The following is a 19,668-nucleotide window of genomic DNA, read 5'->3' as shown; positions in this document are numbered from 1 at the left end:
TTCGCTGTTTCGTTTGTCGCAATCACAGCAATTAATTCGCGCATGTGTTTTATTAAATAAAGAATGATCTTGATGAAATGAAGAATAATTACACTTCCTTGAAAAGTCCTCTAGATGAAGAAGATGAACTGAAGACAGATCATGAAATCGATTTGGAAAAAGGGCTACTTCCAGAATATAATTCAGAGGAAGAGGGCACACTGCCTCTATATTCAGGTAAGAATTGTAAATAATAAGAAAGGAATTATTCAATTGAAAGTTGTAACTTTCTATTGCTGTAAAATAATTTGGATGTGATCATTGTTTACAGTTGGCATATCCAACACTTGATCATTTTCAAACATGCGCACATTGTATTTACTCATGTTATCAACTCAAGATAAATCATTCATAATTGAGATATACATTTTACTCATTCTTTAAATATTACGCTTTAGGCTAACTATAAATGCAGACATTTCGAAACTTGCTAATCCTGTACCTGAGGATTCAAGTACAGGACCTACAGAAATTGCGAATCCCAATGTCGAAAGAAGACAAGAATTCAAAGATTCACATCCAAATATATATTTCCTTCTGAGACTACTAATATCAGTTCTTGCAGTTAGTGTTGTCTTTTTTACTGCATGGGTTTGTGTAAACCCGTTGGAGAAGTCGATATTCGGCAAGGTAGCTTTCTCCGTCACAATTGGTATAACATGTCCAATATTGTTTATTGCTACTTTCTGTAAGCTATGCATGAAGTTGTTAATACGTCCATTCACTAACTCATTAGGCTTCTTTGAAACTTGGACCCAGGCAGTGGCACAATGTATAAAGGTGACTGTAATTTTCTTGGCACAATGTGTAAAGGTGACTGTAATTTTCTTGGCACAATGTGTAAAGGTGACTGCAGTTTTCTTGGCAAAATGTGTAAAGGTAATTGCGGTCGGTTTGTATAACTCAAAAAAAGATTTGGTGGTTACAATCTGGCTCGCATGGGTAGTCATTTGTTTTATACTCTTTGGTTGCGTCAAGGATGGTAGACTAAACTTAAATAAGGCACTCATCTGTTCCACATGCAGTATTTCGGCTGCTTTATTTTTCATTTTATTGCTTGGTAAGTGAAATTATCTTGCTAAACGCTAACATACAGTTTGTATTCCAATTTGGACACTCAAGCATATGCTTTTTGGTTTGTTTCAAGTGCTGGGTGTACAAAGTTGTGTCGTTATTGTAACGAAAGGTTTGATGTATTTATTTGATAAACATATCGACGCGACAGGCTACGAAATTGAAGCCTCTTCACTCTTTGTTATAGGAAATTTTCTTTTCTTTTACGAAATGGGTTTGTTTAATATTTCTGTAATTTATTCTAACCGTATCAGAATGTCCAGGTGCTCTCAAAAGGATGCCCAAATTTATCAGGAATGGTATAGCTTCTTTCCTAGGTATGTGTATTCAACCAACTGTATGAATGATTCTTTACTTACCCGATTAGAAGGTATAGGAAATGCATTTGGAGGGATAGGAAATGCAATTGGGCGGATAGGAAATGCGTTTAGAGGTGCCAACGATAATAATAATAACATTCCCTTGGAAGAAACGGAGGCCGAAAGCGAAGTCTAATTGCTTTATTATTGTAGTTGTCGCTCCAGTTGGAAAACCTCTTTACGACAATCACCAACGCAGAGAAGCTGCGGCTTTTTAAAAAATAAGCACTAACATTCTTTAATTATCCTCTTTCTTTATAAGTTTATGGAATGTATGCTTAACTTATTCTTTCAATTACCAAAAATTGTCAAACCAATGCATCGCTTAAAATGGTTCGCGATGTTGGATAATCTGGATAATATGCATTGAGATTCGAATCTCTTATTTATTATGATGCGAGTCTAATTATGTGTCTTTTTTAATGGAACCCAAGACACAAACAATAATGGTTTAACTTGTTTACGACAACTTAAAATCAACTAATGAAATCGGAAAACTCGTTGTTCCGCCTTGTTAAATTCACAATTTCATTTTCGTTTATTGCATTCATTTCTCCTTCATCTTGATTCTTAATGAATCAAGCTTAATTATCATTTTTTCCATTTGTTTAATGGTTTACTTTAATACAAACAAATTTCAATGTTTACGAAATAATGAATAGCATAATAAAATATTGTGACTCAGAACGATGATTTGTTATCGTAATAACCTAAAGACATATTGCAATAGTGAGTATGTAATAACGCAGTAAACGTATATACTGGTTTTATGTTGAGTTTCTTAATGATGCATAAGGAAATCTAAGTTGGGGTGAATAAGAAGGGCAGTGACAAAATAAATGTGTCAGAAGCAATTACATTTTGAAAATGAGTTTTGGAATTTTACTTTTCACTTGCTATTATTGAAAAAACAGTTTGCTTTGAAACGAAGAATAATTACACTTCCTTGAAAAGTCCTATAGATGAAGAAGATGAACTGAAGACAGATTATGAAATCGATTTGGAAAAAGGACCACTCCCAGAATATGATTCAGAGGAGGAAAGTACATTGCCTCCATATTTAGGTAAGAATTGTAAATAATAAGAAAGGAATTACTCAATTGAAAGTTGAAACTTGCCATCTTGTCAAATTGCATGCTTTGGTCATTGTTTACAGTCGGCCATGCAATGCACACATTTTAAAACATGTTCTTTCTTTACTAAAGTCTTTCATTATATTAATTTAAACAGATCACGCACGTGTAAGCAATCCTCCTAACGCACATAGAGAAAACCATTCTTCCGGGACGACAGATGATTCTTCCCCTTTTTTGATTAAACTACTAATATCATTCACACCAATCTATGTACTGAATGTACTCGCAATTTGTTATCTAAAGTATAAGGACGCTTTTTTTGAGACTTATGGCGCAGCGGAATGGACATTATTTGGATTTTGGTGTCTTGTTTGCACTTTGGTTTTAATAATCTTGACTTGTAAGTGAGACAATAGGACTAATTTTACGTTCATTCACTAACTCATTAGACTTCTATGAAACTTGGACCAAGGCAGTCAAGCACTTTTTGAAAAAGTGGAGAAACATGATTTTTGCTTTTTGTAAAAGTTCTTTATTTTGCTTGGTTTTATTAAAAGCTGAAAACAAATTGAGTTCACATTTAGGTGATCAACAATGGGGATGGAAATGCTCGGCATCCGCTTTCACTTTCATGGCTGTATCAAGCATTCTCATATTCATTGCTGAAACAGGTTTGTTGTTTACTAAACATAATTAATACTAACGATATAGTGGAACCGGGATCTTGCTCTACAGATTTGGTGAAAAGAACACTAGCACTTTATGGTAAATTTGATGATAAAAAGAAGTGTACTTTAAATTTGTTCACTAATTATTTTTAGAACGTGATGCCAGACAACACGTGAATGAATACACAGCTATTCCATTGCATGAGATGAACCCTGAAAATGAAGCCTAATTATATTGCTAACTTTACTATAAATTCTACAAGAATGTGCAATGGAAAGAAGCATCTATATAAATGTGATTTACCAAACAAATCATGATATGTTTAGACTATATCACATGTATTTTTATTGCATATTTCATTTCCTGACGAATTGGATGAGCAAGTGCATTGCTTGAAAGGCTCCGTGAATAACATACGCTGGGAATTGAATATTAAAATAATGGTTTTATTTATTCGTTTTAAAATAGCAGTTCACTAATTGACTGTTATCGTCAACTAATGAAATTGGAAAACTCGCTGTTCCTCCTTGTTGTATTCACAACTTCATTTTCGTTTATTGCATTCATTTCTCCTTCATCTTAATTCTTAATGAATCAAGCTTAATTATTTTTTTTACTTTTGTTTAATGGTTCAATTCAAACAAATTTAATGTTTACAAAATAATGAACAGCATAATAAAATATTATGATTTCGAACGATGAACTTTTTTCTAGCTGTAAAATAAGCTTAAATACGCTTCAATGCTTATCCAATGTTAAGTAAAAGAAGTAGAAGATAAGTGGAAAGCACAGTTAATATGTAGATTGACTTTTGTATTCTTTTTTTTTTTTTAAGGATAAAGAGGATCGTTAACTTTGATCTTAAAATTAGAAAGCTGTTATAAGCATATTTGAAGCTTGCGGTTTTGACAGATGCCGACTAGTAACACACTAATTAATTCAGTACGTTTACTCCAGTTGATGGGCGTTCTCATAGACACACCCGTTTGGGACAAGCTAAGCTAAGTAGAACGGCGGTCTCGCTAAAGTACAAGTTTAATTGCAAGTTGCGATGAGGTCCAAAAAGTCTCCTTTTTGCGATCAATATTCACCCCGTCTTGCATGAAAGCATGTCTACATATCAAACATGTAAAATTTTACCAGATTAACACTAAAGTCTTTTTCTTTATGATACATAATGAGTACCTACTTACGAAGAACTAAGTGAAGACCTACTTATCTTATAATAAACCGCAACATGAGTCTTGCAAAATTCAAAAAGAGCAACAATGGAGTGCGCTATAGGTGAACGAATGAGCATTTATGATTACATCCGGAAACTTTTCAACCAATTCGTTATCCACTTGCTTTCGTAAACAAAATAAGTTAACAGGAAGTAGCGTGCTTCCAAACCCTAAAACAAGTGTTTCCCTAGTGAACCAACTTTACGCCTGATCTTAGTGTTGCCCTAATACCATATGGAATACTAAACACCGAACCTTTAGTTATGCTATTACTGAAAGCTTCGCTTGTTACAATAAATATTTTGCCGATCTAATGAGAGAAAAATTCGTAAAAGTAAGTGTATTGGTTGTTCAAATAAAGTCCGAGTTGTGAGAACCATGTTACATAAACGCAAAAATGAGTGATAGTACATCAATTATTAAGATGGGAGTATTTGAACCTAAAGAGAGACGAAAAAAGAATTTAAGTCCAGTAAGACCAATGATTTACAATATGGTCAATTAAAGGAGCACCGGCGTGATAAAGATTGTCACATGCCAATGAGGAAACATGTCCAGTGCTGTTGAGTAAGTTAGCAAGCGCAGTGATATTACCAGCACCACGATCAAAATCCGATCCAGACCGCATAATTACCACACGGTTAATATTAACCAAGCCGTCAAACGAGGCACGTGTCAGAGCAGTGAGAGAGGCATTATCCTCTTGTTGCGTTGTACAGTAGTGTCCGGTGCTGTTGGTGAGAACATTGGTGATGTTACTGACAAAATCGCCCATATAAGTACCAGCCCAATAGTTATCACCAGTTGCAGTATCGCACTGTGTAATAAACGGAGGACGTCGTGCGGCAGATTCATTGTAAAGCTTGCGATAGCTAGCCGCCTTCTCATTGTCTTCAAGGACTACGTCCTTTATAATTTCCATAGCGGCAGTAATTAGAGTATTATTGAGCTCATAAAGGTTTGTTTGATAAGGCATTGACTCGGGATACACTATTTCATTACTAGATCCATTTTCATAAGGATCAGTGTCAATCTCCCAACCGGAAGATTGGAAATAACTTGGAAGTTCACGCAGATCCACTGAGTTAATTAAATCAATGTCGACAGCAAAGCGGGCAACACCTACTGAACCTAATGAGGCAGCATATGGATTAATTCCAGCAATACCAGAAATCAAAAAGAATGTTTCCGTAAGGTCAAATTTGGGACTAAGAGTAAGGGCCATAATAGAGGAAGCAGCATTAGATTTACCCTCACCAGTGGTCATTTGACAGATCGTCTGTTGCGTATTACAATGCACTTGAGGATATAGTCGATTTAAGCCTACCACCGTAATGTTATTGGCATAAAGATCATCCATCTGTGACAACCAAGCGTTTGCTTCGAGTGAAAACATATTGATAATCATCACCTTTGGTTTAAAAACAGATCTTTTACCAATTAAACCAGCCTGGGCTGGAACAATAGTCATTAGGGCCAGCACAGATGCCACAAGTTTTAAGAACAACATTTTAAAAAACTGTAATCAAGGGAAGAAAAGATTCGGAGCACCCAAGCTAATTATAGAAAATCTTGTGAATTGCAATTGGAATTAGTTAAATTTCAAACCTCAGCAAGACAGTTTAACAAGATTGTAAAAAAAAAAAAAACCCTCAAACCTACTGCGACATGTTGAACCTATATATAGAGTATGAAATTTACATTATTTTCTTTTATCAAAAAGATGTTTAATCAGTCCATTTGTTACTTTGATAAGTAATGCCATCTTCCGAAAGTGGACTTTTATTAATGGTCCCGAATGCTGAAGGGGGATAGTACTTTCCATGCATGTTAAACACATTCTCTAACAGATAAGCAAACGGCCAAACCGTCCCCTTCTCTAAAAATGAATATCGGCGAGCATGGCAAGGGAAGACTATTAACGCTGGAGCTGAAATGAAGCATCCATCTAAAGAATAATCGGTAATTCTTTAAATCGAATGAAAGAGACTTTTATAGTAGTTGTGTAATTTTGTTTTGTTCCTCACTTCAGAATGTGAGGTTTATTAAAATAGTGTAAAGGTGGTGTTGAAACACTCAGAATGTCCATAAAAAAAAAAACCAAATCAAACCACACAGGGCATACTGTAAATATATTCATTTAAAAAATGTTGTTTTAAGATTATTTAGTATAATTTACTTCCAAATAGGGGCTTGTCCCTTCCTCTTTTATCGTAGCGAATTGTTATAGGCATTTCTATTCCACAGAAAATATTACGCTTTAAAATCGAACGTTCATAGTGGTTCCTAGAATTCAGAGCTGGAAAACGATCCAATTCCCTATACTTGAGTAAAATGGCAATTTTCCAAACGTCAAAGCCATCACTGCGTTCAAATGCTCACTTACAAAAAACTTTTGTAACACTTCAAATCATTTTTAAAGGTACAAAGTTTGACCCTATAATATGCTAAAAATTGAGTTTAGACTGCATATGGAATAGCAATTATAGTCTCCATCACCTATGTTTTGCTTTAATGTTAAGCACGTTTATAATTCCATATTACAATACCCAGGCTTACGATTCACCAACTTTCCTACTTTAAAAAATATGGGCTTTGCACAGTATAGCGTACCAATATAATATCATATTGTGATTACAATTTACGATACGTAAATGACTTTTGCGAATACGTAAAATAATACACAAGCTCATATAAGGAATTCATTAAACTGCATTGTGGTTATTTCAAGACCCACGATAAGTAGTGTAGCCGTATGGTGCAAGAAGTAGAGGAATATGATAATGTTGCCCCTTGTTGATGCGTACGGCCATCTCAACATATGGGTAAAAAGATGTGACACCCAGGGAATCAAAATATGCACCAGTTTCAAAACGAAACGTGTAAATTCCCGACTCCACTGTCGAGAGATCAACGTTCCAACTCGTTACACGTCCATTAGCGTTGGTTTCCGTCGTCGCTATGAATTGTTGTGAAGGCGTAGGCGACTCGTTAAGCTTGAACAATGCCACTTGTACGCCAGCTGCTGGAATACCCGACATGGTATTAAGAATATGTGCTGTCAAGGCAGGTCCTTGAGGTTGAGGAGGATTACTAGCCATTTTCTTTATTCTACAGTAGATGGTAGAAACAGGAAATACGATGAGTGCTAAAAAACTGTTCTCTTTTTAAGGAAACACGACAATTGATGTTGGACAGTTCAGTATTGACTGGTAGAATCCAGGTACACGTTTTGTAAGGAAATGTTGTCCCTAAAAATAGTCTCAAATCAAGAGTTTGTCAAAATATATAGTCTATTTTTAACAATAGATGATATATCATATACAATACTAGGAGATAGAAAAATCTAAAAAATTGGGATCCCACAGTTATTTTGGTAATTCCGACATCAAGGCTTCCGCTCGTAATACCGCTTTTATCGTCAAACCGGAAATCTACGGTTGTGCTTTGTATTACTTTATGTATGTTTAAGGAACCACGATGTATTTCATTTTAGGAAATACCGGACGAGGGTTAAATAAATATAAACAGATGAAACTACCTTGTTGGAGAATTGAGACTAAGGAGGATGAATAACGCAGAGTGGTGTGGTTTGATATAATTATTTAAGGAAATTCAAACAAACACAGTAAAAGTTGATTTTCATTAATGGCTTTCTTAAAAATAATAAAACGGCGCGAGTAATACCAGTTTATATGTTTGTTTGGAGATCACCTCAAAAACTTTTAACTTCACTTAAACATGATGTTTTATAAGCACTTGGAAACGATTGCCTCTCATTGTACACATTATCCAAGTGTTTATGTGGGCATCTTGTTACTTGAAACCGAAATATGAAGAAAAGTAGTTTTATTAGATTCTTGTCGATATATAAGTTAAAGAAAATTTTTTGGATAGATCGAAATACACTATTATGAACCTCTTTTTGGAATTGCTCATTTTCAAATTTGCTTTTCTGAGTCCATCTTTACATGGGTACTCAAAAAGACCTGGGTGGTCGTTGAATTGCGCATGATCAATAAAAATGAGGGAGCATCAATTCGTAAAGGGAGAAAAGGCAAATCAAATGATTATATACGTAGATAATCATCCTTGTGAACTTTACGATTTATACTACCTCGACGACGAGTCGTCAACTAAATGTTTACAATATTATATAATTTAAAATATAAAGTGCGAACCATAAAATTTATTAAATTTCCACAGCTTTTAAGCAGCCTATTCCAAATAATACTATTAGAGCAAGACAAGACCAATCATGGATTTATAAATTAAACCAACCAAGATTAGATAAAACCTAAAGACAAAGCGTAGAAGTTGTAATGAGCTGAACACATTATATCCAACTTTTCTTTTTTTAATGAGTTAAGTTAAAAAGGACTTTTGTTGTGGATAACGTGAATTGAATACTTCCACACGAAGGGCCTCAAGCGCCTTGTCATATGCGACTACAAACTCTTCCGAAATATGAGAAAACTCAATCTTTATACGTTTTATGGGTAAGGTTCTTCTAAGTTGCTTAACCAGCTTCGAAAAATGATGCCCCTCATGACTTTGAACAAGTGTCCATGCAAAACCTTCACGCCCAGCACGAGCAGTACGTCCAATTCTGTGAACGTAGCTACGAACGCTTAACGGGGGGTCATAATTAATCACATTTTGAGTATTAGCAACGTCAATACCACGCGCCATCAGGTCTGAGCACACCAACAAATTCAAATCGCCAGTTGCAAACCTACTGATAATTTTTTTTCTCTCATCCCTTGATAAAGATGAGGTAAATAACCCACAGGAGAAACTTTGATTCAAGGATTCATGAATTAATTCCAGTAAACGGTGTAATCGAGCTGCTGCCTCATTGGACTTGACAAAACAAAGAATATTAGTCAAATTTTTTGAGTGTATTAAATGGTAAAGTAGTATAGGTTTTTCTGAACTGACAGAGACGTGGTATTCTTGCAAAGTAGGAGGAACACTAAATACAATTGCATCGTCCTCAATTTCTCCACCATCATCAACCTCCATATCTTTATTTTGAACGAGGACCAAACGTGGATTATGAAGTTTAAGAGATGCAATTTTTGAAGGGTCTCTAGTTAACGTTGCTGAAAATACAAGTTTTTGTAAAGGAGAAGGTAAACGATATGGTAAAAGTGTGTCAATATCAGGTAAAAATGTGGGAGAAATATTTTGATCTAAATCCAAGATATTTGATTTATTCTGAAGACATTTAGGATGAGATATTTCCATCATCACAGTATCCACCCAGTCCTGAAAGCTTTGATCGAGCAACCGGTCAGCTTCATCAATTACCATGTAACGCAAATGTTGCAAAGAGAAACTTTCGTCATTTCGGATATGGTCAACTAATCGACCTGGAGTGCTCACCAACACATCAATACGACATTCGTTCTCATCACCATTTAGTTGATATGTTTCATGTCGTAAACTTTTTTGACCAGTCCAGGCACAAACTTGTAAACCGGCACCAGACATATAATACTCAAAGGTTTTAGCAACCTGGACTGTCAATTCTCGTGTGGGAACAATAACCACACAACGCAAACGAGGTACTGTACGGTGACTAAGACATTGGACGATGGGAATCACATACGAAAGAGTTTTACCACTGCCAGTAGCTGCACTTACACAAACATCTCCACCATAACTATACATCGGACCGTGTCTTCCATCTTGTAAGAGTAACGGTAATACAGCAGCCTGAACAGCAAATCCACGGGTGATGTTCTGTTTTTGAAGTCGCTCGACAAGTTTACTAGATATATTTAAAGACGAGAATTCCACAGTTGTATTAGGATCGACAGTTATGGGCTCAGCTAGCCATTTAGGCAAGACAGAGGTGATATTTTTAACATGCGGTTTTGAATCTACAAAGTCTTCAACTGATGGTTGTGGAATTGGTAACAAATCATGAGGTTGAGCTTCAGCATCAACATCCTGCATTTCTATATCTCGCTCATTGTCTTCCTTTCTCGATTGCTTTAAAGCTTGTTGTGCAGCTTGTGAAAAGCTAGCGGATTTCTTCAATCTCTCAATGGCAGCCTCAGAAGCAGTAACATGAGTCTTATTCTCGTCATTAAGCCATTTTCTTTTATTTCTCTTGCTCTTTTTTTCAATTTTAGGCTTCGAATGAGAAGATTTATCTACTTCAACAGACATTGCTCGAATACCAGTACTTGGTACTGGTTAGAAAAAATACTCTTTTGAATATGTGATATGGCTGCTTGTGCTAAACTTGACTATAGCTTAGGAGATTTTAGTAAAGCATAGTATTTATAGTAAGACACTTTATAACCTTGTAAATTCATCGATGATTATTAAAACAACTTGGCATATAGCAATTACAGCCTTACATGGCAAAGATCTATGCTTAAAAGAAATTCAAAAAAAAAAGTCTAATACTAAAGAAGAATGTTCATTCAAACCCATATGTACGTTTCACTAGATCATATTTGGTTTCAGAAATTGCACAAAAAGTGCTTTTAGCAGGGACCGAGCTATCATTGAACATTTCTATTAAATCCGTGGGTTTAAAATATAACTAATACTAGCTATAGATGTAAGAAGCATTTCTCGCAGGACTTTGAGCGTATTGTTCACGAACAAGTATTTAGCAAATATAGATGACTAGAACGTTTTGCTTTCAACTTTTCAATGTTAATATAAAAGGCATCTGAATATTTAGAATAAATATCTAAACATTTGCTAAGCTGAGTTACACCATGAGTTAACGTTTGAAACGCGATATCAACACATTAGCTTCTTGATTTCGAATCCAGTATATATAGCATCCCTTGAATGTTTTTGTAAGATTCCTCAGTTTCTATTTATTTTTATAAATAATTGAACAGTTTCATCGTGAAAACATACTTATCTGGTTATTAGTGTCCTGAGCTTAGCATAAACCAATATGTCAAGACTACAGATACAACTGAAATTAGCAGCCTCAAGGATAGAAATATTAAGACAAAAGGAAGAGGCTTTAGCCAAACAAGCTAGAAGGAATGTTGCTTTGGGCTTAAAGTCGTATTCACCGGCTTTGGCCAAAGCCCGCATTGAACCTTTAATTATGCAGGATATCTATATTGAGTTGTTAGAATTGCTTCAAGTTGATGTAGAAATACTTGCCAATAGGTGCGTAGTGTTAGAGAAACGCGCGTTTAATGATTCTATGTCGTTTAAATCTTCTTTGTATCATGTTATGGCTGCTGCACCTCAGTTACAGATTAAAGAATTGCGATTTGTAAGTCAACAATTAAAGATAAATTTTTAAAATTTAGTTTTTTATAACTAACTTGTTTATTATTTATAGGTTCATGATTTTCTAGTAAAATTGTATGGCAAGGAGTTTGCAAGATTAAGTGACCCTGATCTAGCTACTAATGATACTGCTGTAAGTTTCTGTTATTTATTTTCATTGAAAATAAAAAAACGCGCTAAAAAAAGTTCGTATGCTAATCAATTCTAGTTTTACCAACTTTTATACCCTCCTATTCCAAAGGATGAACTAGTCGAAGCCTATAGAAAAGAGTTAATTCGTACTTATTTTCCAAATGATTATCCTAAAGAAGCTAATAAAGATATCCCATCTTCTGCTGAAGCTGATACAATGTTGAACCTCGAATCTTCTGAGAATCGTGAACAACCTACTTCATTGAAAGAAGAAAACACTCAAGAAGATGATGAAAAAGTGAATGGGAATCTAGCTAACATTTCAAAACGCGCTGAACCTCAGAATAATGGATCAACAAATGCATCCTCACTGCAATCCTCTAACTATTTACCCACAAATCCAACATTAACACATTCTAATAAAGCTCCTTCTTTTGAAGAGCTTGCTGCTCGTTTAGACCGTCTAAAACATTTATAAATATACCATTCTTCATGTATCGCATCTCTGTTTGTATCTACAAACATCCTTTTTCCCTTTTTAATGGTCTTTTTACGAAAAAACAAGATCATGTTTGATTAGTAATTTTCTTCTAGGAGATTCCTTGCCAACTATAAGTTGGGTGTCCTGTATCGACATCGATGCCATTTCTTGCTCATTCAATCGTTGCACTGCGATCTCCATGCCTAACCTCATTATTATAAAACGATAACTATTACCACTCGTTCCCATAATCCTTACTTACGCTTTAAAACCAACTTATTTGCTCTTCTTGTTTAGTAATTTTATAATATGTCAAATTTATTAGTGCAGGTTTCCAAGACCGGCCCATCTTCCGTTTTGCAAGTAATAACGAAGGAAATTCCCAAACCAGCACCCAATGGCTTGGTTATTAAGAATGCATATGCAGGATTGAATTATATAGATACTTATTTGCGAACCGGTTTGTATACTGCTCCTCTTCCTTATATACCTGGTAAAGAGGCAGCCGGTGTTGTTGCTGCAGTCGGCGATAAAGTTGAAGCAGATTTCAAAGTGGGTGATCGAGTGGTCTACCTTACACCATTTGGTGCGTATGCCCAATATACCAACGTTCCCACCACATTAGTTAGTAAGGTCTCTGAAAAGATTCCATTGAAGATCGCTTCTGCTGCTCTCCTGCAAGGCCTTACTGCTTATACACTTATTGAAGAAGCTTATCCTGTGAAAACGGGAGACACGGTTGTTGTGCATGCCGCTGCCGGTGGAGTTGGTTTACTTCTTTGTCAGATGCTGAGAGCCAGAAATGTTCATGTGATTGCTACGGCATCCACTGCCGCCAAACGTCGTATTGCCATAAAAAACGGTGCTGAAATTGCTTGCTCTTATGAAGACCTCACCAAAGTAGTAGCAGATTATACAAATGGTAAGGGGGTTGATGCCGCTTACGATTCTGTAGGAATCGATACACTTTCATCGTCATTAGATGCGCTACGCAATGGCGGCACTATGGTTTCTTTTGGAAATGCTAGTGGTGCCATTGATGCTATCCCTTTGAAATTCCTATCTGCCCGTTGTCTTAAATTTGTTCGTCCGTCGCTGTTTGGCTACATAACTGGTCATGCTGTCTTTGAGGGTTATGTATCGCGACTATGGAAAGAGATTTTGGACAACAATCTCAATATTGCAATTCATCATATTTTTAAGCTTTCTGAAGCGAAAGAAGCTCACGATGCTATTGAAAGTCGTGCCACTACTGGTAAACTGTTATTGCTTTGTAACGAAGATTTAGCTGATGCTTAAAAATTAGTTTGATAGAAATGAGCTTTGCGTTTGCAGCTAACATTTGAATACATTGAACATTTTGGGCTAATGACTTAATCTTAGAATGGCTTTTGACAGCAATGCCCATAAATTAGTGATTTAGTATCTTTCAGTTTTTCAAATTTAATGTCAATGTGTATGATTCTTTATAAAACTTATATTAATATTTTAAGCTGTAAGTCCTTTTTTTTTAACCAATTGTTACGAATATCTTTTTTTCCTGCTTACCTTTATTCAATCAGACTCATGTATTTTGTTCAGCTCAATTTATATTTATAAGTAATGTACTTCTGTAGCATCCCACTCATTATAATAAATCGTTCTAATAAACATCGAAAACGCGTTATTAATTACAAAAAATAACCATGCTATAAATTTGAAGCATTCTTAAAATACTAAACATGAAATACAACTATTTTTTCTTGGCTAGAAGTTAGTACCAGCAAACTCGAAATTTGCCCACCTTCCCAAACCTCATCTCGTGTATGATATTACATCTTCTGCTTTCATGTACACCCATATTTTTCTGAACTACAAAATTTTTTTCTTACGCATTTAAATATAATTTATTAAAAAGGTCAATATGCTTCAAACATTAATAGGCGTTCACTCGTACATGCCATGGTGCTATGAAATTCCGGCAATGGCTATATTCCTTCGTTCTACTATTACATTGCCAATTGCTATTGCAAGCCTTAAAACGGCTCGTCGGTTTGTGCAAGTGCAACCACTGATCAAAGAAGCAAAGAAACGTTGCCGAACAAATACCGATTTCCGTACTGTACGAAAAAAGCTGTACAAAAGGTTCAATTGTCATCCTCTCATGATTTACGCATTGCCTATTACTCAACTACCTTTATTCGCGTTTGCATCTTATCAGTTAAGACAGGCAGTCGATGTATGTCCCGAGAGTATGTCAACAGAGGGTATGCTTTGGTTTACCGATCTCACATTACCAGATCCTCACGGTGTACTACCTGCGGTCCTTGCTGTTACTTATTTAACAAACATGTCTATATTGAAGCGACCTTCGGATTCTCGATTGCTGAAAATATTCAATACCGCTGGTATAATGTCTGCTTTCTTTGTATCTTTTATGGCATTTAAGACTTCTACGGCATTGTCTTTATACTGGACTACCTCTGCAATTTACTCTTTGGTACAAAACGTTGCATTGAGAAAGCTGTTATAGAAGAGCAAGAGTAATTCTACATGTTTGGTTCTGAAAGGTCTTAACAAAATCAAACCTGACTAGTCGAGACTCACATATTATTCCTTCTTTCTTTCCGTACATAATTACCTACATTCTTATGGTAAAGCTAGGTTTTTGATTTGTTATGGCCTACCAAAAGGAAAATCTTTTGTCACAAAACATCTGATCATGGCAAAAACTGACTGAATTAGTAATGAAAAATAAGATACTTTATTATTAAAATGCCAAATAATATTTAATAAATATCATTAGTATTACAGGCTTGTTCGTGTGACATGAGTTTGGCATTTCAAGGATGACTACCTGCAAAGCTTTTTGAGAAATGCAACCTCGCCGATTACTCCATTTTTAAGGAAGAATTTAACTATTGATTTCATGTAAGTCGTTTTTAAAATTTACATTTTTTTTAAAAACATTTGACTTATTCACACTGTTTATTACGTTAACTACGGTAAATTTCGATAATTTTCCCACTTGCACATCCTTGACTTAAGCTAACCACCACTATGAGCTGCATATTTTGTAAAATTGTTAAAGGAGATATTCCTTGTGTGAAACTAGCTGAAACAGCCTTGTCTTTGGCTTTCCTTGATATTGCTCCTACATCTAAGGGACATGCACTAGTTATTCCCAAGGAGCACGCCGCTAAGATGCATGAACTGAGCGATGAGTCTTGTGCAGATATTCTTCCCCTTGTCAAAAAGGTGACAAAGGCTATTGGTCCTGAAAATTACAATGTACTTCAAAACAATGGTCGCATTGCTCACCAATTTGTGGATCATGTTCATTTCCATATCATTCCCAAGCCTAACGAAGAATATGGATTAGGAGTAGGCTGGCCCTCTTATCCTATTTCTCCTGAAGAAATAAAGGCATTGGGCGAGGAAATCAGCTCTAAGATTAAATAGTTTTTTTTTGTTCTGTGTGTCTCGTTGAATCGAAACTTTCCTTGACTTGGCGAGAACTATAAGGAAAACATGAGCCCTGTCTTTGTAGAATAGGCTTGTGTTTTTCATGAAAGTCGTTATTGGGTGTTGTTTGACGTTTATGTTTTTTAGAAATGAAAAGTTTGTTTTATACACTTTTACCTACTTGTTTTACCTTTCCAATGTAAGTAGTTGCTGTTATCTTTGCATAGTTTAAGGTGAATAAAGGGATTTTGTTTAGTAGTGTGCATACGGAATGTATGGTACAAATGTTTGGACCTGTTATTCTAGTGATTAGAAAAGGTGTGTTTGAAGAACATTGTTCAAATTGTAGTCTAAGGTCTAAATATTAATCCATGCAGGGTAGTTGGTTTCCTAATATGAGGTTATGAAACTTGCAGACGGAAAGATTAGTAAATGTGCATCAGAGAATGTTTATTTCCAGTATCATATTATTTTATTGATGACCTAGCTTGTTTTTTTTCTTTTAAGAAAATGAAAGACATCTTGCGGCGTCAACTTAAAACTTGATTGTTTGAAGAAATTTTTGCCGGACAGCATTGAAGAATTCTAGTATTTTTAACATGCAAAATTATATTTGAGCCTTTCTATCAGGGTATTGCTAATAATTGATCAAAACCACTGCGATAGTATTTACTTACCCAAAGTAACAATTATTCATCAACCAAGTCACACTTGGTTTATAGTAGCAAGCTATACTGCACGAACAAAACTTTTATAATTGAGAGCGAATTTGTGGAATAGTCAGGCTTGATTTTAATAAATCCCTATTATTATCCTTGATCTCATAAAATTTAAGTTTCTTGGGTTGTGCATTCTTTATAGCACCAATGCCAACTCAGGCTGGTTTTTGTAAATTTGCTGAATTTTCGAACATTTATTAATACAATGGCAATTATTGTGGAAGACGGTTCTTTTATTACATCTTCTCAATGGGAAAATGTAGAGGCATCTCCAAAACCTCCTCCAAGGAAGCCAAAGATTGTTCAACCAAAAAAGAAGCCATCGAAGCACTTGAGCAATGAGGATGCTTTAGAAAAATATGAAATGCTGTTTGGTGAAAGGAGAAAAGAAGTGGAACTAGATTATATGAGCCACATTGCGGAAGAAGAGACTTCGTTGAGCATGATTGAGTATGATCGTCATTTTGCACTTCAAACTGACGTGAAATTGTCAAAGAAAAGAAAATCCAAACTTGTTGAAATGACTCCTAAAGGTTTGAAAAAAAGGAAACGCGTGCAAATACAGGAAGGAAGTGTGTCAACCAATACAAAAAAGCGTATGGACGGTCATGTTGTTGGTTCTAGCGCTCCCGCTATAAATAATGGCAAAGGAAAACAACTTTTAGAAATGATGGGTTGGTCTCGGGGGAAGGGACTTGGTTCTGAAAACCAAGGAATGGTTGATCCGGTTGTGGCTGTTGTAAAAAATAATAAACAGGGTCTTCATTAGTTTTTGACGAGGAGATTTTAAATCCTCATAGTGTATATTTACAAAACATTATTTATTTAGAAGGAAAAATTACTTTTCACCATCATTTTGGGAAAGTTTCTTTTTTATAAAGAATTTTATTTTTGGTTGCTCATCATGATGACTATATAAGAAATAATAATTAAAGGAATTTTACTATATTTTACCGTTGAGGGTACAATCACTTGAAATAATTCAATTTCATAAGTTTTTCATAAAGAGAGCAATAGAAAACTGGTAAGTTGAAAAACAGCTTCTAATTGTTAAAAGGACGGAAATACATATTTGGAAAAGGGGGAAGGAATGAACAATGATGAGTGCATTTACGTTAAAAATGGTTAAGTCGAATAGGTGAAGGACAGACTTATCTTCGAAATGGAAGAAAAAAGGAAAAACAGGATATGAGAAGAGATTCAGTAAGGATTATAAATTTAAGAGAGGAAAAGGCTTCGCATGCGAGTAACATCAAAAGCAAAAAGTGAAAAAAACTGTGTATACCCAGATCGCTGTACTGTAAAGTTTCATTTGGATTCTATTGAATAAAAGCATCAGTTGATCAAACTAAAAAATCGATCAGTTAATATAAACAAAATAAAAAAAAAGAGCATTCTAAACATATTTGAGCGAATGTAATAGAAACGTACTTTTTGGAACTTTGAGTTTCTTACTAGTCATAGCAATTCCACTCAACACAAACAAAACCACAAGCGGGTGAAATGCAAAAGGTGTGTTTCCACACCACTCACCCCAAGGTAGATTTTCATGAGTCTTTCCCTTTAAGATACAAACTCCGCAAACGGTTACTAAGGAGAGGGTGGTAGGAATGGGCGTTCCTTCGAAAAACTGAGACTTGCCAGATCCATCTTTAGGAATGGAATTGACAGAAACATTAAAACGAGCCAATCTAGTTAGACCACACAAAACAAAAAGGGAAAGTATAACGGTATCAAGGAACGTTTGGAATCCACAACAAAAGGCAAAGACGGCTGGAGATACGCCAAATGAAATCTATTTTGTTAGTATAATGATATAAAAAGACCGGATAAGAGAGAGAAAAAATATATATAATCAAGAATTATACGCAATCGCATGTTTATTGAGAAAAATTCAGACTCATTGAACAAACCGACATAATGTAAAAAACGAGAAGCAAAAAAAAAAAGCTCGACTTAGCTAAAATGAAGAAAAAATTCAACCAAAGAAGCCTCTTATCATGTTCCTCGTGTTTTTATCATGTCAAAGCAACCAATGTGAAAATAGTCTCGGAACAGATTTGAGAAGTTATACATACCAGATCAGCAAGACTATCCAATTCCTGACCCATTAAGGAAGATTTCCCACGCCAACGAGCCACTTTACCATCCAAAAAGTCAAAAAACAACGCAAATGGCATAAAGTACATTGCATTCCATAAATGGAAAGCTGATTGCTGTCCGCTTAGGCAGTAACGTAAACTTGAAAATATACTCATGACACCGCAAAACCCGTTCATTAAAGTAATCAAGTCTGCAAGGTGGAGGGCTCTACAATCCTCTAGTTAGTATTTCAAGTAATGAATCCTTTTGCAAAGTCCTTTCGCAATGGTGTAAACAAGAATACGTAAATCATACCTAATGAGTGAAAAATGTCTATTATCATTTACGTAGGCCAGTAACTTGTTCTCTTTATCATTGCTTTGGTTTGATGCATCGGATTGTAATTTCAATCCAGGAGAAACTCGTGATCTAACCATCTTCCAAAATTGGCAGTTTCTGGTTCTAATTGTACCTGTTTATTTACCGGAAGTCGAATAACTAACAAAAATAAGGCACCGCAGGGTATCGTTATGGTTGTGATTGAGAATTGTCTAGAAATGCTTAGCGATCCAGGCTTTGGAATTCTTATCAATCTTTTAATGTTTATTTATTAGCATCGTTAAAACAGCATTGTGCGTTCTGTTATTTGAATAAAAGTCGAAAAAGCTAATCAATGAATATAAAACGAGCGAAGTGTTTAAACTATTTTCCAAGCTAAATATGGTGGTTTGTGGTTTTGAATTACATGAAGAAAATAAGAAGAGGGAACGTACCACCGCTGATAGGGGATGCGGCAATTTGTTGTATGATCCAGATATGTGTGCATAAGGCAGTAGAAGGCATCGAAGCAAGATGATTAAAAACCGAGTAATGAATGACCTTTGACAGTGTATATAGTACGTCTCATTTAAAATTCCAAGTTGGACCCAACTCAAAAAGAAACAAATATCACGATCACATTAAGGGCCATTTTTCATCTAACTTTCTATTGTTATTCGACTGGCAAAAAATTGGGCTGTTGTGGGAATCGAACCCACGACCACCATCACCCTAAGATGGTATCATACCACTAGACCAAACGGCCACTAT

The 19,668-nt window shown here is 35.3% G+C and overlaps 10 protein-coding genes, 12 long non-coding RNA genes, 1 other non-coding gene and 1 pseudogene across 24 annotated transcripts; 12 read left to right on the top strand and 12 right to left on the bottom strand.

The window, feature by feature from the left end:
- Positions 1–77: 77 nt before the first annotated feature.
- On the top strand, positions 78–2,023 carry wtf18 (wtf antidote-like meiotic drive suppressor Wtf18; the record flags this gene model as incomplete). The annotated part of the gene is made up of 6 exons (NM_001431048.1): positions 78–216; positions 455–727; positions 776–1,099; positions 1,136–1,327; positions 1,368–1,430; positions 1,481–2,023. 6 exons carry the CDS (start codon positions 78–80, stop codon positions 1,606–1,608), a joined length of 1,119 nt encoding a protein of 372 aa, NP_001417980.1. The 3' UTR covers positions 1,609–2,023.
- SPOM_SPNCRNA.7504 lies at positions 520–897 on the bottom strand. The gene has a single exon (NR_196840.1). It is a non-coding gene; the product is annotated as a non-coding RNA (long non-coding RNA).
- Positions 1,020–1,627, bottom strand: SPOM_SPNCRNA.7503. Its single transcript, NR_196839.1, has one exon. It is a non-coding gene; the product is annotated as a non-coding RNA (long non-coding RNA).
- A 374-nt stretch (positions 2,024–2,397) lies between the features above and the next one.
- Positions 2,398–3,446, top strand: wtf17 (annotated as a pseudogene). The gene is made up of 5 exons: positions 2,398–2,536; positions 2,703–2,948; positions 2,998–3,219; positions 3,260–3,313; positions 3,370–3,446. Coding segments are annotated over exons 1-5 (738 nt in total).
- A 287-nt stretch (positions 3,447–3,733) lies between these two features.
- Positions 3,734–4,080, bottom strand: SPOM_SPNCRNA.7502. Its single transcript, NR_196838.1, has one exon. It is a non-coding gene; the product is annotated as a non-coding RNA (long non-coding RNA).
- SPOM_SPNCRNA.1232 lies at positions 3,977–4,947 on the top strand. Its single transcript, NR_150095.1, has one exon. It is a non-coding gene; the product is annotated as a non-coding RNA (long non-coding RNA).
- On the bottom strand, positions 4,431–6,094 carry SPOM_SPCC285.05 (purine nucleoside transmembrane transporter). The gene has a single exon (NM_001023325.3). The coding sequence runs from the start codon at positions 5,948–5,950 to the stop codon at positions 4,904–4,906; it is 1,047 nt and encodes a 348-aa protein (NP_588334.1). The 5' UTR covers positions 5,951–6,094; the 3' UTR covers positions 4,431–4,903.
- Positions 6,095–6,258: 164 nt separating this feature from the next.
- Positions 6,259–7,048, top strand: SPOM_SPNCRNA.7501. Its single transcript, NR_196837.1, has one exon. It is a non-coding gene; the product is annotated as a non-coding RNA (long non-coding RNA).
- On the bottom strand, positions 6,632–7,069 carry SPOM_SPNCRNA.7500. Its single transcript, NR_196836.1, has one exon. It is a non-coding gene; the product is annotated as a non-coding RNA (long non-coding RNA).
- Positions 7,070–7,103: 34 nt separating this feature from the next.
- SPOM_SPCC285.04 (transthyretin/hydroxyisourate hydrolase domain-containing protein) lies at positions 7,104–7,827 on the bottom strand. The gene has a single exon (NM_001023324.3). It carries the CDS (start codon positions 7,539–7,541, stop codon positions 7,167–7,169), a length of 375 nt encoding a protein of 124 aa, NP_588333.1. The 5' UTR covers positions 7,542–7,827; the 3' UTR covers positions 7,104–7,166.
- SPOM_SPNCRNA.1231 lies at positions 7,465–8,683 on the top strand. Its single transcript, NR_150094.1, has one exon. It is a non-coding gene; the product is annotated as a non-coding RNA (long non-coding RNA).
- Positions 8,679–10,645, bottom strand: dbp6 (ATP-dependent RNA helicase Dbp6). Its single transcript, NM_001023323.3, has one exon. It carries the CDS (start codon positions 10,618–10,620, stop codon positions 8,806–8,808), a length of 1,815 nt encoding a protein of 604 aa, NP_588332.1. The 5' UTR covers positions 10,621–10,645; the 3' UTR covers positions 8,679–8,805.
- On the top strand, positions 9,757–11,127 carry SPOM_SPNCRNA.7499. Its single transcript, NR_196835.1, has one exon. It is a non-coding gene; the product is annotated as a non-coding RNA (long non-coding RNA).
- A 234-nt stretch (positions 11,128–11,361) lies between these two features.
- ist1 (MVB sorting pathway protein) lies at positions 11,362–12,571 on the top strand. The gene is made up of 3 exons (NM_001355935.2): positions 11,362–11,704; positions 11,774–11,854; positions 11,930–12,571. Exons 1-3 carry the CDS (start codon positions 11,372–11,374, stop codon positions 12,329–12,331), a joined length of 816 nt encoding a protein of 271 aa, NP_001342769.1. The 5' UTR covers positions 11,362–11,371; the 3' UTR covers positions 12,332–12,571.
- On the bottom strand, positions 11,718–12,871 carry SPOM_SPNCRNA.1230. Its single transcript, NR_150093.1, has one exon. It is a non-coding gene; the product is annotated as a non-coding RNA (long non-coding RNA).
- zta1 (NADPH quinone oxidoreductase/ARE-binding protein) lies at positions 12,562–13,893 on the top strand. The gene has a single exon (NM_001023321.3). It carries the CDS (start codon positions 12,644–12,646, stop codon positions 13,631–13,633), a length of 990 nt encoding a protein of 329 aa, NP_588330.1. The 5' UTR covers positions 12,562–12,643; the 3' UTR covers positions 13,634–13,893.
- A 222-nt stretch (positions 13,894–14,115) lies between these two features.
- cox18 lies at positions 14,116–15,335 on the top strand. Its single transcript, NM_001023320.3, has one exon. It carries the CDS (start codon positions 14,238–14,240, stop codon positions 14,844–14,846), a length of 609 nt encoding a protein of 202 aa, NP_588329.1. The 5' UTR covers positions 14,116–14,237; the 3' UTR covers positions 14,847–15,335.
- Positions 14,245–14,603, bottom strand: SPOM_SPNCRNA.7498. The gene has a single exon (NR_196834.1). It is a non-coding gene; the product is annotated as a non-coding RNA (long non-coding RNA).
- Positions 15,336–15,363: 28 nt separating the features above from the next.
- On the top strand, positions 15,364–15,952 carry hnt1 (adenosine 5'-monophosphoramidase). Its single transcript, NM_001023319.3, has one exon. The coding sequence runs from the start codon at positions 15,374–15,376 to the stop codon at positions 15,773–15,775; it is 402 nt and encodes a 133-aa protein (NP_588328.1). The 5' UTR covers positions 15,364–15,373; the 3' UTR covers positions 15,776–15,952.
- Positions 15,953–16,011: 59 nt separating this feature from the next.
- SPOM_SPNCRNA.1229 lies at positions 16,012–17,226 on the bottom strand. Its single transcript, NR_150091.1, has one exon. It is a non-coding gene; the product is annotated as a non-coding RNA (long non-coding RNA).
- sqs2 (G-patch type RNA-binding protein) lies at positions 16,538–17,801 on the top strand. Its single transcript, NM_001023318.4, has one exon. The coding sequence runs from the start codon at positions 16,703–16,705 to the stop codon at positions 17,264–17,266; it is 564 nt and encodes a 187-aa protein (NP_588327.3). The 5' UTR covers positions 16,538–16,702; the 3' UTR covers positions 17,267–17,801.
- Positions 17,352–19,049, bottom strand: pps1 (CDP-diacylglycerol-serine O-phosphatidyltransferase Pps1). Its single transcript, NM_001023317.3, has 4 exons — positions 18,895–19,049; positions 18,576–18,807; positions 17,929–18,292; positions 17,352–17,845 (listed from the first exon to the last, which is right to left on the bottom strand). Exons 1-4 carry the CDS (start codon positions 19,014–19,016, stop codon positions 17,841–17,843), a joined length of 723 nt encoding a protein of 240 aa, NP_588326.2. The 5' UTR covers positions 19,017–19,049; the 3' UTR covers positions 17,352–17,840.
- Positions 18,063–19,639, top strand: SPOM_SPNCRNA.7497. Its single transcript, NR_196833.1, has one exon. It is a non-coding gene; the product is annotated as a non-coding RNA (long non-coding RNA).
- On the bottom strand, positions 19,592–19,663 carry SPOM_SPCTRNAPRO.09. The gene has a single exon. It is a non-coding gene; the product is annotated as a tRNA-Pro (tRNA).
- Between the last annotated feature and the right edge of the window lie 5 nt (positions 19,664–19,668).

This window comes from Schizosaccharomyces pombe (assembly GCF_000002945.2).
Source record: "Schizosaccharomyces pombe strain 972h- genome assembly, chromosome: III".
NCBI lineage: Eukaryota > Fungi > Ascomycota > Schizosaccharomycetes > Schizosaccharomycetales > Schizosaccharomycetaceae > Schizosaccharomyces > Schizosaccharomyces pombe.
This window is presented reverse-complemented; position numbering and strand designations above follow the sequence as displayed.

Excerpts from the sequence above, each read along its gene's own strand:
- SPOM_SPCC285.05 (NM_001023325.3), bottom strand. The coding sequence starts at position 5,950 with ATGTTGTTCTTAAAACTTGTGGCATCTGTGCTGGCCCTAATGACTATT.
- SPOM_SPCC285.04 (NM_001023324.3), bottom strand. The coding sequence starts at position 7,541 with ATGGCTAGTAATCCTCCTCAACCTCAAGGACCTGCCTTGACAGCACAT.
- dbp6 (NM_001023323.3), bottom strand. The coding sequence starts at position 10,620 with ATGTCTGTTGAAGTAGATAAATCTTCTCATTCGAAGCCTAAAATTGAA.
- ist1 (NM_001355935.2), top strand. The coding sequence starts at position 11,372 with ATGTCAAGACTACAGATACAACTGAAATTAGCAGCCTCAAGGATAGAA. Across the intron at positions 11,705-11,773 it reads AGATTAAAGAATTGCGATTT|GTTCATGATTTTCTAGTAAA; the intron begins GTAAGTCAACAA and ends TATTATTTATAG. Across the intron at positions 11,855-11,929 it reads TAGCTACTAATGATACTGCT|TTTTACCAACTTTTATACCC; the intron begins GTAAGTTTCTGT and ends AATCAATTCTAG.
- zta1 (NM_001023321.3), top strand. The coding sequence starts at position 12,644 with ATGTCAAATTTATTAGTGCAGGTTTCCAAGACCGGCCCATCTTCCGTT.
- cox18 (NM_001023320.3), top strand. The coding sequence starts at position 14,238 with ATGCTTCAAACATTAATAGGCGTTCACTCGTACATGCCATGGTGCTAT.
- hnt1 (NM_001023319.3), top strand. The coding sequence starts at position 15,374 with ATGAGCTGCATATTTTGTAAAATTGTTAAAGGAGATATTCCTTGTGTG.
- sqs2 (NM_001023318.4), top strand. The coding sequence starts at position 16,703 with ATGGCAATTATTGTGGAAGACGGTTCTTTTATTACATCTTCTCAATGG.
- pps1 (NM_001023317.3), bottom strand. The coding sequence starts at position 19,016 with ATGGTTAGATCACGAGTTTCTCCTGGATTGAAATTACAATCCGATGCA. Across the intron at positions 18,808-18,894 it reads AGACATTTTTCACTCATTAG|AGCCCTCCACCTTGCAGACT; the intron begins GTATGATTTACG and ends AGAGGATTGTAG. Across the intron at positions 18,293-18,575 it reads TGGATAGTCTTGCTGATCTG|ATTTCATTTGGCGTATCTCC; the intron begins GTATGTATAACT and ends CTAACAAAATAG.